The following is a 13,597-nucleotide window of genomic DNA, read 5'->3' on the forward strand; positions in this document are numbered from 1 at the left end:
GGTGGGGTTCTGCTGGAGGGGCGCCTGGAGCCACCCTGGGCTTGTGCCACAGGGGATAGTTCGGTCAGGTGGGCCCCACCGGCGGCAGGGGAGGGATGAGGTGGGACTCATGGCTGAGGGAGGGGGCCCCACTCCGTGCCCCCTCCGACTAGCTGTGCCGGCCCCACTCTGTGCCAGAATGCCACCCTGTTTTGAATTTTTTATCTGGTAAATTGTTTATTTCTGTTTCATTATTTATTTTTTCAGGGGTTTTCTCTTGTTCTTTCAATTGAGAGTAGTTCCTCTTCCTTTTCATTTTACTTAACTTTCTCTGTCTGTGAATTTAGGTAAACCGTTACCTATTGTGGTCTTAAAGAGGTGTTCTCATGTGGGAGCCTCCCTACGCAGAGCGCGTGTGCCCAGAGCCTTTGGTGGGAAGGCTGGAAGTTATGTGGATGCCAGTCATGTCTTTCCTCAGGTTGTGCTGGCTGCTTTCACCTTGGTAGGGAGTGTGGCTGGTGATGGAGGAGCTAGAGCCTGTGCACAGTTTGAGGTGGGACTTCTTCTCTGCTCGCTGGCTGTCATCATCCTGGCAGGGGCGGGGTCTGATCCCTAGTTGCTGGAGCAGAAGCCCTGAGGGTCAGGCTTGCACTGGCTCTGTTCCCTTTAAGTGTGTATTTTTCCTTCTCCCACACTGGGACCTTTGCCCCAAAGGAGGGGAGTGCTGAAGCAAGTGGGGCTTGTGCTCTTATAGAGGACCAGTGTGTTGCCTGTGTAGAAGTCTGCAGCTCTGCTCGATGCAGCCCATGGTTGCATCTTTTCCCTGGTCTTGGCTGCCCCAGATCTAGTGCTGTGCTGCCATGGAGTGAGTGGGACTGGAGCGGGGCCAGAGCATTGGCTCAGCTTGGGCTGGGGCATGCAGTGAGGCAGCTGTGGAAAATCTGGACGGCCACGTTGCTGTCAGAAGTTTGAGCTGCTTCTGGAGTGCTGCTTTGAGTGAGCACCAACTGTGGCTGCCACCGCCCCACCTGGACTATGTCCTGGGCTGCCTCTGAGTCCTTAGCTCAAGTCTTTACCCAGGTCCTGACCACCCTAGATCCAGTGCCACACTGTGGAGTGGAGTGAGGAGGGTCGAGGTGTTTGCTTGAGTCTGTCTTTTTTTCTAAGATTAGGTCTTCCCTTGCTTTGGCTTATTAAAATGTCCTTGCTTCTATGAAATATCAGTATTTTTTAGAACTGGCAAAGAAAAAGTGGGCAATGATATTATGTCTCCTCATTCAAATTTATTTACTCAGCCTTGAGTTTGACTTCTGGATCCATTCAAGATAAGTGGCTTGAGGTAAATTTCTAATTTTGATTTCACCACATGTAAAGTCACAGAGATTCATAATAACATATGTAATATTTGCAAATAACATATGTAATATTTGCAAAGACCTTAGCACACTTTGTAGTACATAGTAGATGATCAATAATTTGTGGTAGTTATATGAAAAATAAAGACAATAGATAAATGTCATCATCCAGATAAGTAAATTAAGAAGAGTGTCTTGATGGTATAAACTTACCATGTTTATTCTACTGTGTTAGCTAAGTTTTTCCATTTTTCCACGGTGGCTTCATTTGGGACCTATCCATGCTTTTGGCTCCAAGAGTACATCTAAGCAGTAAGCATCAAGGGGGAATTTTCCTTTCATGCACACAGCCAACCAAACAGACCTGTGTTAGTTGTGAGGAGCATTCCAGAACCAGTGGTAGAATGAGGTTGTGCCTACTGGCTGAAGTTCTTTTTGGATCTAAAATTTAAACTCACCTCTTTGGTTCTAGGACTAGTATTTCCTATTGTACAATGCAGATCTTTGTATTTCCAATGCTTAATAAATCATAGTTTTTTAAAATTAATTAATTAATTTATTTTTGGCCACGTTGGATCTTCATTGCTGTGCGTGGGCTTTCTCCAGTTGAGGTGAGCGGGGGCTACTCTTCGTTGCGGTGCGTGGGCTTCTCATTGCAGTGGCTTCTCTTGTTGCGGAGCATGGGCTCTAGGCGCGCGGGTTTCAGTAGTTGCAGCACACAGGCTTCAGTAGTTGCAGCATGCGGGCTCAGTAGTTGTGGCTCATGGGCTGTAGAGCGCAAGCTCAGTAGTTTCAGTGCACGTGGCATGTGGGATCTTCCCGGACCAGGGCTCGAACCCGTGTCCCCTGCATTGGCAGGCAGATTCTTAACCACTGCGCCACCAGGGAAGTCCAATAAATCATAGTTTATCAGTGTTTGTTGATGATTTAAATGAATAAATGTGAAAATGCACCTAGGGGAATACAATAGCTCCCTAAAGCATTAGGGTTTTCTCAATTATCTGCTGCTATTCGTTTCAGGGACCTATCTGAAATAGATAGCATTTTGACAGGTGACCTTTAACTTACTAACTTAAGAAAACAGAAAACAGGAAAAGGGTGGGAATTACTCTTGACTAAAACACATTTGTGTTAAGTCCATGATGGGTATTACAGGTATTCTGACAGGCATCTTCCTGGTCAAGATTTAAGTTAAATTTGAGCTTGATGTCTAATAACATCCAGACTTGTTTCCCAGGCACCTCAAAAGTCGAACATGTTTTCCTAGATAGGTGACATTGTGGGGCCTTTAACTGACTCTAATGCAATATGGGCAGTGCAATGACTGAATGATTTTAGAAATATTGATATCTATAGGCCACTCTATTAGTAGAGAGGAGGCAAACACTTTTGCTGTCTCATATTTATCTGGGATTCTCATGTCACTCTTACGGAAAGCTTGTGGCTTAAAGTTTTTAAGACATCCACTTTGTTCAGGTTCTGCCTCAGAAGCTAGGGAGGGCCATAATGCAAGGACAGATCCAGGTTTTGTGAGGCCTGAAGCTTTAGACAGTTTAGGGTGCTCTATTGTTAAAAAAAAAAAAACCCTATATAATCATTAATTTAAATATTTGATATAAAAGTGAGTAATTAGAAGGGATCAGTCCTTGCAAGTGGAGGTCACAAAGCTGGTTTCATTAGCTTCCTGTAAATGTGCCTCTGTAATAATGGAAGCAACATTTTAAGACAAAGGGATTTGTGATAGAATGTTGATGGGTGGGGCATTTCCAAACATTTACCAGTAAGAGACACATGTATATGCTAAATGTAGCTCCAGAGATAGACATTAAGTGCCAAGTGCTCAGAGTGGAGCGAAGCCGGGTTGTAGGGAAGACAGCAGAGAAGGGGCCACTGCAAATTATGCATCCAGGAAGCCTTCAGTTAATTGGAATGCTTAGGGAACTGGGAATCCTTGCGTTGACTTTTCAAATTAATCAAAAACAACAACAAAAAAACCCCATCATTTATTGACCATCAAAACTTTTTAAAAATACAGTCTTTTCTTTTTTCCAATTTTCCTGTAGGTTTAAGAATTTAAAAAAAAAATCAATCAATGTAATTTACCCACTGAGTTTAAGGAGAAAAGAAACCAAATAATTACTTAGAGGGGGAAAATAAAGTATTCACTTCCAGCCTTAATAGAAAGTCCTCTGTTGTTTGGGTGACTGAAGTAGCACCCGTGCCTGGTGGGAACAGGAATGCTGGCCTCCTTAACTGCCTCTCAGAGATCATTTGACCGGTAGAATTATGGTGGGGACATTGGTTTAATTGTGGTGTAGCCGTAAGTGTTCAATAAAAATTTCTTGAATGGATGAATGAACCAAATGAATGGTTCCAGTTTGAACAGATAAGGATAGTTTTGAAAGCATTTTTTATTCCTAAGAATTCTGTAATTAAATTTTATCAGACTCTTTTGAATGCACTGAAAATTCCTTCCTGAATATGGCCTAGGTTTGACAGCAAAAGGATTAGGAAATGGAACTTTCACTGAGCGCCTGACATATGCCGATATTTTGCTGATGTCTGTATATTTATTTAAGCCTTGTAATCATTTTGCAGTGGAGGAAAACTAGATCTCAGGACTAAAATAACTTGTTGGTGGCCTTCCAGGGAGCAAGTGGCAGAGCTAGGATTCAGATCCAAGTTTGTGTGTCCAGGGTTCATTCTCTGACTCTATAACTTGTCATTTGACCTTTCTTTCCAGCAAATTTGAAAGACACATGAAACAGAGACTTTAGCTAGAGGTAGGAAGGATTATAAAGAAGGGAGTGTGGTGTGGTGCAGAGTAATGCTGCTTAGCCATCGGTAGTATGTTACTTGGGGTCTTAAATTACCCATCTGTAAGATCAGAGGACTGGAGTTGATGACCTCTGAGTGGGGTGACCACATGGCCCAGTTTGCCAAGGCAGCCCTGATTTATACCAGTTGTACCAAGGTGACTATGATTAGCATTCCCTTCCACTTTCAAAAGTGTTCCACTGTGGATCGTAAAGTCTAAGGCTGCCCTATATATGAGATTGATTCCAGGTCTTAATTTCTATGATTTCAAATTGAATCTAATAATTTCTTTTATTACTGAAGCAATAGGAATTTTCATTTCCCAGGCCCGTGAGGTGTGAGGGACTGACAGCACATCAAGTGACCTCTGTCTAGAGTTTGCTTTACATTTCTGATACAGATATTTTTTCTGCTATTGCCCCTTTCCTTTAAAAGTACACTAGTTAGGGACTTCCCTCGTGGTGCAGTGGTTAAGAATCCGCCTGCCAGTGCAGGGGACATGGGTTTGATCCCTGGTCCAGGAAGATCCCACATGCCTTGGAGCAACTAAGCCCGTGTGCCACAATGACTGAGCCCACGTGCCACAACTACTGAAACCTGTGCACCTAGATCCCTGCTCTGCAACAAGAGAAGCCACTGCAATGAGAAGCCTGTGCTCCACAATGAAGAGTAGCCCCTGCTCGCCGCAACTAGAGAAAGCCCGCACGCAGCAACGAAGACCCAATGCAGCCAAAAATAAATAGTTATAAAAAAAATAGTACACTAGTTCATCCCCTTCTGGTCAGTTTGGTTCCAGTTAATTTGGGATCATTATATAAATATTTATTTCTACTAATAGTGGCCATCACTTATTGAGTGCTTAGAGTAAATCATTATTCTAAGCACTGATTACATTATCTCATTTAATGCACTTATTAATACTATAAGATAGTTTCTCACTTTCTAGATAAGGAAACTGAGGCTTAGAGCAATTAAGTGACTTGAAGGAAGAGGTGAAAGCAGGTATTCCTAATCTCTTAACCATTATACTATAGTAAGGTATGTATACAAACACAGAGCAGATAATTTAAAAAACTATCAGAGTTGGAGACACAATGGTGGGTAGAAGAACTTGAGCTCACCTCCTCTCATGAAAACACCAAAATCACAACTGACTGCTGAACAACCATTAACAAAAAAGACTCAAACCTAGCAAAAAAGATATTCTTTCCAAAGACAAAGAAGAAGCCACAAGGAGACAGTAGGAGGGGTGCTTTTGCAATATAATCAAAACCCATACCTGCTGGGTGGGTGACCCACAAACTGTAAAATAATTATATCACAGAGGTTCTCCCACAGGCATGAGAGTTCTGAGCCCCATGTCAGGCTCCCCAGCCTGGGGGTCTGGCATCAGGAGGAGGAACCCCCAGAGCATTTGGTTTTGAAGGCTGGCAGGGTTTGAGTGCAGGAGCTCCACAGGACAAGGGGAAACAGAGATTCCACTCTTGGAGAGCACACACAGGGTTTCATGTGCACTGGGACCCAAGGCAAAGCTGTGATACCATAGGAGCCTGGGGCAGACCTACCTGCAAGTCTTCGAGGGTCTCCTGGGGAGGCAGGGGTCAACTGTGGCTCACTGGGGGGCAAGGACACCGGTGGCGGACGCCCCAGGGAATACTCATCAGCGTGAGCTCTCCCAGAGGTTGCCATTTTGGCACTGAGACCTGGCCCCACCCAACAGCCTGCAGGCTCCAGTGCTGGGACACCGCAGGCCAAACAACCAGCAGGGTGGGAACACAGCCCCACCCATCAGCAGACAGGCTGCCTAAAGTCATCCTGAGTTAACAGCTGCCTGACACGGCTCTGCCCACCAGAGTGACAAGACCCACCTCCACCCACCAGTGGGCAGGCACCAGTCCCTCCCACCAGCAAGCCTGCACAAGCCCCTGGACCAACTTCACCCACCAGGGCACAGACACCAGAACCAAGAAGAATTACAATCCTGCAGCGTGAGGAAGAGAGACCACAAACACAGAAAGTTAGACAAAATGAGACAGCAGAGAAATATGTTCCAGATGAAGGAACAAGATAAAACCCCAGAAGAACAACTAAGTGAAGTGGAGATAAGCAATCTACCTGAAAAAGAATTCAGAGTAATGATAGTAGATATGATCCAAGGTCTCAGAAAAAGAATGGAGGCACCAACTGAGAGGATACAAGACATGTTTCATAAAGAGCTAGAAGCTTTAAAGAACGAGCAAACAGAGATGAGCAATACAGTAACTGAAATGAAAAACACACTAGAAGGAATCAAAGCAGAATAAATGAGGCAGAACAACAAATATGTGAGTTGGAAGACAGATTGGTAGAAATCACTGCTGTGGAACAGAATAAAGAAAAAAAGAATGAAAAGAAGTGAGAACAGTCCAAGAGAACTCTGGGACAACATTAAATGTACCAACATTCACATTAGAGAGGTCCCAGAAGAAGACAGAGAGAGAGGGCCTGAGAAAATATTGAAGAGATAATAGCCGAAAACTTCACTAATATGGGAAAGGAAACACTCACGCATATCCAGGAAGCACAGAGAGGCCCATAGAGGATAAACCCAAGGAGGAACACACTGAGACACATATTAATCAAATTGACAAAAATTAAAGACAGAGAAAATATTAAAAGCAACAAGGGGAAAGCAACAAATAACATACAAGGGAATCCCTGTAACGTTATCAGCTGATTTTTCAGCAGAAACTCCACAGGCCAGAAGGGAGTGGAAAAATATATTTAAAGTGATGAAAGGGAAAAACCTTCAACCAAGAATACTCTACCCAGTGAGGCTCTCGTTCAGATTTTATGGAGAAAATCAAAAACTTTACAGACTAGCAAAAGCTAAGAGAATTCAGCACCACCAAACCAGCTTTACAAGAAATGCTAAGGAGGGACTTTCCTGGTGGCGCAGTGGTTAAGAATCTGCCTGCCAATTCAGGGGACACGGGTTCGAGCCCTGGTCCGGGAAGATCCCACATGCCACAGAGCAACTAAGCCTGTGCGCCACAACTGCTGAGCCTGTGCTCTAGAGCCCACGAGCCACAACTGCTGAGCCCGCGTGCCACAACTACTAGAGCCCATGCTCTGCAACAAGAGAAGCCACTTCAATGAGAAGCCCACGCACCACAATGAAGAGTAGCCCCTGCTCACCACAACTAGAGAAAGCCCGTGTGCAGCAATGAAGACCTGACACAGCCAAAAATAAAAATAAATAAATAAATTTATAAAAAATAAAGAAATGCTAAAGAAACGTCTCTAAAAACCTTGCCGATAATCAAGTGCTCATAAAGACATGCAGAAAGAGGATGTCGCATATGCTGCAGCACAGTAGAAATCAGTGCATTAAAGTTGACCCATCAATTCCATTCCTACATACTTATAGACACTAGCAAAATTCTTGCACATGTACACCAGGAGACAAGTATACAATTATTTATAACAGCATTATTTGTAATAAATAAAAAGACTGAAAGCAACCTGAAATTTCCATCAACAGTGAAATGAATAAATAAATGTGATATAGCATGGACTAACAAATACCTGTGGACAGCAGCATGAAGAAGTCTCAGTAATTTTTTTTTCTTTTTTTAATTTATTTTTGGCTGCGTTGGGTCTTTGCTGCTGCGTGTGGGCTTTCTCTAGTTGTGGCAAGCGGGGGCTACTCTTCGTTGCGGTAAGCGGGGGCTACTCTTCATTGCGGTGCGTGGGCTTCTCATTGCGGTGGCTTCTCTTGTTGCAGAGCACGGGCTCTAGGCATTTGGGCTTCAGTAGCTGTGGGGCATGGGCTCAGTAATTGTGGCTCGTGGGCTCTAGAGCGCAGGCTCAGTAGTTGTGGCACACGGGCTTATTTGCTCCGTGGCATGTGGGATCTTCCCGGACCAGGGATTGAACCTGTGTCCCCTGCATTGGCAGGTGGATTCTTAACCACTGCGCCACCAGGGAAGTCCCTCAGTAATGTTGAGGGGGGTTAAGTAAGTCCCTGAAAAATATATTCAAGCAGTCAGCAAAAGATGAGATTTTGAAAACTGAGGAGTAAGTTAGACCAAGAGAAGAGAGGACATTGTAGTCATAGAGACAAGGAACAGCAGATGCATACCACCTCCCCCATTGCATGTGTCCCTAATGCGGAATTCTGGTATACCTGAATTCACTTCTGGATACCTTTTTTTGAACCCTGAGAAATTCTGTAAGTGAATTAATTGCTTGTTGGGAATAATTGCAGGAGAAGAGTGAGGTTGGAAAGCCAATAAAAGAGATAAAGCAGTTAGGAAAGGAATAGAGATGTTTACAATTAATTCCTGTCTAGGAAGCCAGGTGGGGGAAATTAAATCTTGTGCTTCTGCCTGCCCTCCAGTGGCATCCCCAAGGAGGAAAGGGGCAAAGGTCAATGTCAGTTATGCTTCAGTGTCAAGATTACCAAGACTGAAGGAAGCTACACTAACCTGGAGATTGGAGAGGGATTTTAAAAGTCAAAGACAACTAACTTAAGGTTTTCTCTGCGCTTTTTCCATCTCAAGCACTTAAGTAGGTTACTGTGTCTCTGAGATCACAATGGGAATGATCAATGGAGTTTTTAAAAGAGAATTTTTATGTCCAGAAAGAAAGGTTATTGTAGTAGAGCTTAGTACTGAATTTATTGACGCTATAAATTAAGAATCTGTTTTTACAAATGTTTAAGTTCAGTTTTCAAATCATTTTTTTTTTTTTTTTTTAGAAATACAGTAATTGTCCAAAAAAACCCCAAAAAACAGAAAAACTATCAGGCCTCCTAAATTCCCACTGGCCTTTCCTTATTTATCAGTGTCAGTGATAATCTTTGTAATTACATCTTCCATAGCTTCCACCATCCATCATTTACTTCAGAGTAGAAGAAGCATTTGCCTCAAGTAGGCAGACTACAGATTTTGACTAAAATGCAAGTTCTCAGGAAATCAAGGGGATTAGAAAGTGGATGCACTGAATATTTACTTACTTTGTGGACCTTCTTCTTCTTCTTTTTTTTTGAGTTTGTCTTTCTTTACCAGAGTATAAAGCAGAAAACAGACACTTGCTTTTTCATTTATTTATATTTGCATAGAGAGTACTTAAAATAAAACCCACCAGATGACAGTCTTATCATTCTGCATTTATTTATTGTCTGGCTAACTTACAAAGACACAGATGTCTAGGGTAGGTCCTACCCCACCATATAAACTACCCTGATGACATAGGTACCAAAATGTGCATGTTTACATAATGCAGTGGTATGAAAAACATTTTCTTTCTTTACAGTCCCTGACTATAAATAGGGAAAAATTAATTTCATGCCAGAAAATTTTGGGCACTTCAACAGTCATCACATTTCTGCTACTAAAATAACAAAATTGGTATTACAAGTTAAACTATAAAGGCCTAACAGTTCTTACAAATATGCAAATAATCTGCTACTTAGACATAAAAAGTCAATTTCTCGCAAATCACCAAGTAAGGCACCACTGGATTAAACATTTTTCTTGGTTTTTACTAAATAAAATGCATACTGAAATAAATACTGAACACTGAATTTTAATACTGTAATACATTTCAATATAAAATATGTGAATATTAAGATACTGTATTGCATCTTGAATACATTTATCTGGAAATTTTATGGGGAAAAAACATATGTAAGCTCTGGTTTCAGGGAAGTAACTATTAATTTTTGTGATCTGCCATAGTTGAAGATTTTAGCATAGAACTTATTCAAACTTTGGGATGTGATTAGGTTTCTAACTTTCAAAGAAAGGGTGTACATGTATTAATGGAATATTCACTTAAAAAATACATTTTAAAACATCTCTATCCTGGATGAATAGCAACTTTGAGCTGTGACCCTGTCTGAAACTTAGGATGGTATCTGCAAAGTTGGGATATATAAGGATATTGGCCATACTTACTACACCTTACAAAATTCAGACCCATTTTATTTGGGTCAGACTTTTCTCTGCCATATTTGCTAGGAAGGCCCAACTCCATCTTTTCTGAAGTGGGTCATTAGGCTTTATCATAGGGATTTTTACCAACTATTGATATCTGATCAAAGAATTCAAAATAAAATGATGCTGCTATATTACCAAAATATTAAGAGATTAAAAACTTTTTTTGAAAATACTTTGCCAAGCTTGTTACACCTTTATGTTTCTTGATTTTCTTTGGGAAAAGGCCCCCGACTGAACATATGAAAGACAAATTAATGGTGGTGGGCGGGGAACCCAAATTCTCTAATGTACTTAATAAGCCCAGGACTTTGGCAAGGAAAGTTATAAAAATACAACAGATTCAAATGGGCAACTTCATAATTTATTAGACATCCCATTATTAGAACTCTAAGTTCTTTTGCTTTTATATAAATGAAACATTTATTCTATAAATAGGAATGCTTCTTTCAAATTTTTCTTTGGATTGATTTCTTGTTAGCATCTCCCAGTAATACATGAACAATTCACTGAAACCATAATACAAAGTTTAGGTAGATATACATATTACATATATAGCCGTGAACTTTAAAAAAATAAGTAATGGTAAATTTTAAACATAATTAACCACATAAAACATCTAAATGGAAATCTTTTTTTCCAAGTGTATAGCTAGATTTAAAAGTCCCAGTAAAGTTTTGTAAACAAAACCATACAAAAAGGGCAAGGCTGGCTCATCCCTATGGTCCTCTGGGGGAGCTTTATTTGCATAGATCCAAGGCAAATGATTCTCCCAGAAAGATTCAAAACAAGTTCCCTCCAATTTCCTGCAGCAGTCTCTTTCTCTCAACCCCGTAATCATCAGATTTAGATTTTTAGAGTTTTGTCCATCAACTCAAAACCGTCCCCTTCTTCCACATTTCTGACTTGCTACCTTTCCCTGACTTTCCCCACAACTATGGAGCCTATGAGCCTCCTGCCCTAAGGAGCAAGCTGGGCTGGAGAGGAATGAAGCCACTTCCGATGCGTAAGGCAGGAGGCCAACCGACAGATGAGCTCAAGGCAGCTGCTTCTAAGCCCCAGAGCCCCAACTGGCTTTCAGTTTCTTTCCAATGGCTTTATTCCACGTGACTGTAAACCCTATTGTATCAATTTCTGACCTTGGTACTGTGAAGCAACATCTGTATACAGATTTCCAGGGAAGAGGGAAAATAAGGGAGCAAAATCTAAGGAAAGCTGTTTGCCAAACAAGGTGTTGGGTCCTAACTTTATTTTTAGTTACCTCTTGAATTGCTAAAGCTCATCTTGCTTTTTTTGTTTTTTAAACAAGAGGTTTTTGCACTAGCCTCTATCTTCTGGACTTGCGCTGTCCAACATGGTAGCCACCAACCATGTGTGGCTATTGAGCATTTGCAATGTGACAAGTCTGAATGGAGATGTGTTCTAAGTGTAAAATACATACCAGATTTTGAAGACTTAGTACCAAAAAAAGAATATAAAATATCTCATTAAAATTGTTATATTGATTGAAGGTTGAAATGATATTTTGGATGTCAGGGTTAAATAAAATATATTAAAATTAATTTCACCTATTTTTCTTTTTAATGTGGCTACTAGAAATTGTAAAATTGTATATGTGGCTCACATTATATTTCTATTGGACAGCTCTGTCCCAGACCGCCAAAGACTGGACAGCCTGTAACTGCAAACATTTCACATGAGCAACTTGCTTAGGTGGTCTGTGGTTCATGGAAACAGGAGGCCAAACATGCAAAAAAGGCAGGGAAGCAAAACAGCTCTCAGGGACCTTAATATTGTGATCTGTAGCAAAAAAGCAGTGAATGTTTGAATTTCATTGGTTGAAAGCTGGGACACAATTCATCGCTGCCTACTTGCCACAAAAGCCTATACTGATCCCCAAAGCAGCCAACAGGCTATAGCTGAAGCAAGCAATAGCTTTAAGAATATACACAATATAAAAAGCGAGGTGCATTTCTTTACTGCATACCCACCCTGCACACACGCATTCCCACATCACCTCCCTTCTTCCCTATTGCCATCATGAAGGGGACAAGGGAAGACAAGAGAAGGAGGGTGTGCGACTCGGACAGCAACAGCAGAAGGAGCTCTTGGGCTTGGGTGGAGAAGAGCAGGCAAGGATCACCTCGGGATAGGAGGAAGGGGTGGGGCACCCCTTTCTCTTCGGTTGGATCCACCTTGATGAAAAAATAGACAAAATATAAATTTTGGTTAGAAAGCTTATGTTCTCACTGTAAGACTTAAGAATGGTTGCAAAAGAACCCACTACCCGCCCCCACCCCATGATCAAGGCTGTAAATAACTTGCACATGTGCATGAGAAATGAAGGGAAGAAGCAAGTAAGGATCTGAACAAATTGTACTAGAGAAGGATGACCTACCACTGGCTACCAAGTACTTGTGCGAAGTTAAAGTTTTTAAAAAGTCACTTTTTTTCTCTTCACATAGTATGTGTGATTATACATTATATATAATATATATATATTATAGATTGAGAAAATATGGATGAGAAAACAAAACAAAAATTCACCAATGCTTTTACCACCCAGAGATAACCAATAACATTATGTATATATTCTCCATATATAAACAGTTCCCTTTTTTCTTCCAAAAACAGGATCATATATAGTCCAGTTGAACATTTTTCAAAGTCATTACTCTTTACAAATATAATTGTTAATGACACATTGCATTCTATTATATAAGTATACTATAGTTTATTTATCTAATCATTCCCCTTTTGTTGGGCATTTAGGTATCTTCTAATTTCTAAACAATGCTTTTTTGATAGCAGCCATCCTAATAGGTGTAAAGTGGTAGTTTTATTTGTGTTTTCCTAATGAGTAGTGATGTTGAGCATCTTTTTGTGTGCTTATTGGCAAGCTGTATATCTTATTTCAAGAAATATCTATGCAAGTATTCAACCCATTTTAAAAATTGGGTTGTTTTGTTGTTGTTGAATTGTAGGAATTCTTTATGTATTCCAGATATTAATCTTTTATCAGATATATGATTTGCAAATATCTTATCCCATTTCATGGGGTTTCTCTTCACTCTATTGATAGTGTTCTTTTAAAAACTATGCATATTCATGGGCTGTCAGCATGCCATAACTAGGTTTAAAATCCATTCACAATTAAAAAATTCATTTGTCCCATGCACATTTTGTTTTGAGGATCTAACAGGTGTTAGGCATGAAGCCAGGTGCTCAGATGCTGTGAGTAGGTCTACCAGGGACTCGTGTCCATCGAGTAGGTCTGCTAAGGCCACGGTTCTGAGACTCAGGTGCACTGGCATTGATGGATTCCTCAGCAGGCCACCACTTCCCTGACAGCAACCAAAGTAGCCCACTTCGGGATTCCTGAGGTGGAACAAATCTCTGAGCGAGGGGAGGAGTTAGAGGAAAACAGTGGCAGTCCATTACCTTGCCTCTCCCTCTTTTTATCCC

At 41.2% G+C, this 13,597-nt stretch overlaps 1 protein-coding gene across 3 annotated transcripts in view; it reads right to left on the reverse strand.

The window, feature by feature from the left end:
• Nucleotides 1-9,282: 9,282 nt before the first annotated feature.
• Nucleotides 9,283-13,597, reverse strand: part of WIPF1 (WAS/WASL interacting protein family member 1) — a 119,332-nt gene continuing 115,017 nt past the window's right edge. For all 3 annotated transcript variants that reach the window (XM_059928126.1, XM_059928127.1, XM_059928128.1), the window contains exon 8: nucleotides 9,283-12,327. In XM_059928126.1, the coding sequence (XP_059784109.1) occupies nucleotides 12,272-12,327 (56 nt within the window). In that variant the 3' untranslated portion in view covers nucleotides 9,283-12,271. The remainder of the gene's footprint in view (nucleotides 12,328-13,597) is intronic.

Source organism: Balaenoptera ricei, chromosome 7 (assembly GCF_028023285.1).
Source record: "Balaenoptera ricei isolate mBalRic1 chromosome 7, mBalRic1.hap2, whole genome shotgun sequence".
Lineage (NCBI taxonomy): Eukaryota > Metazoa > Chordata > Mammalia > Artiodactyla > Balaenopteridae > Balaenoptera > Balaenoptera ricei.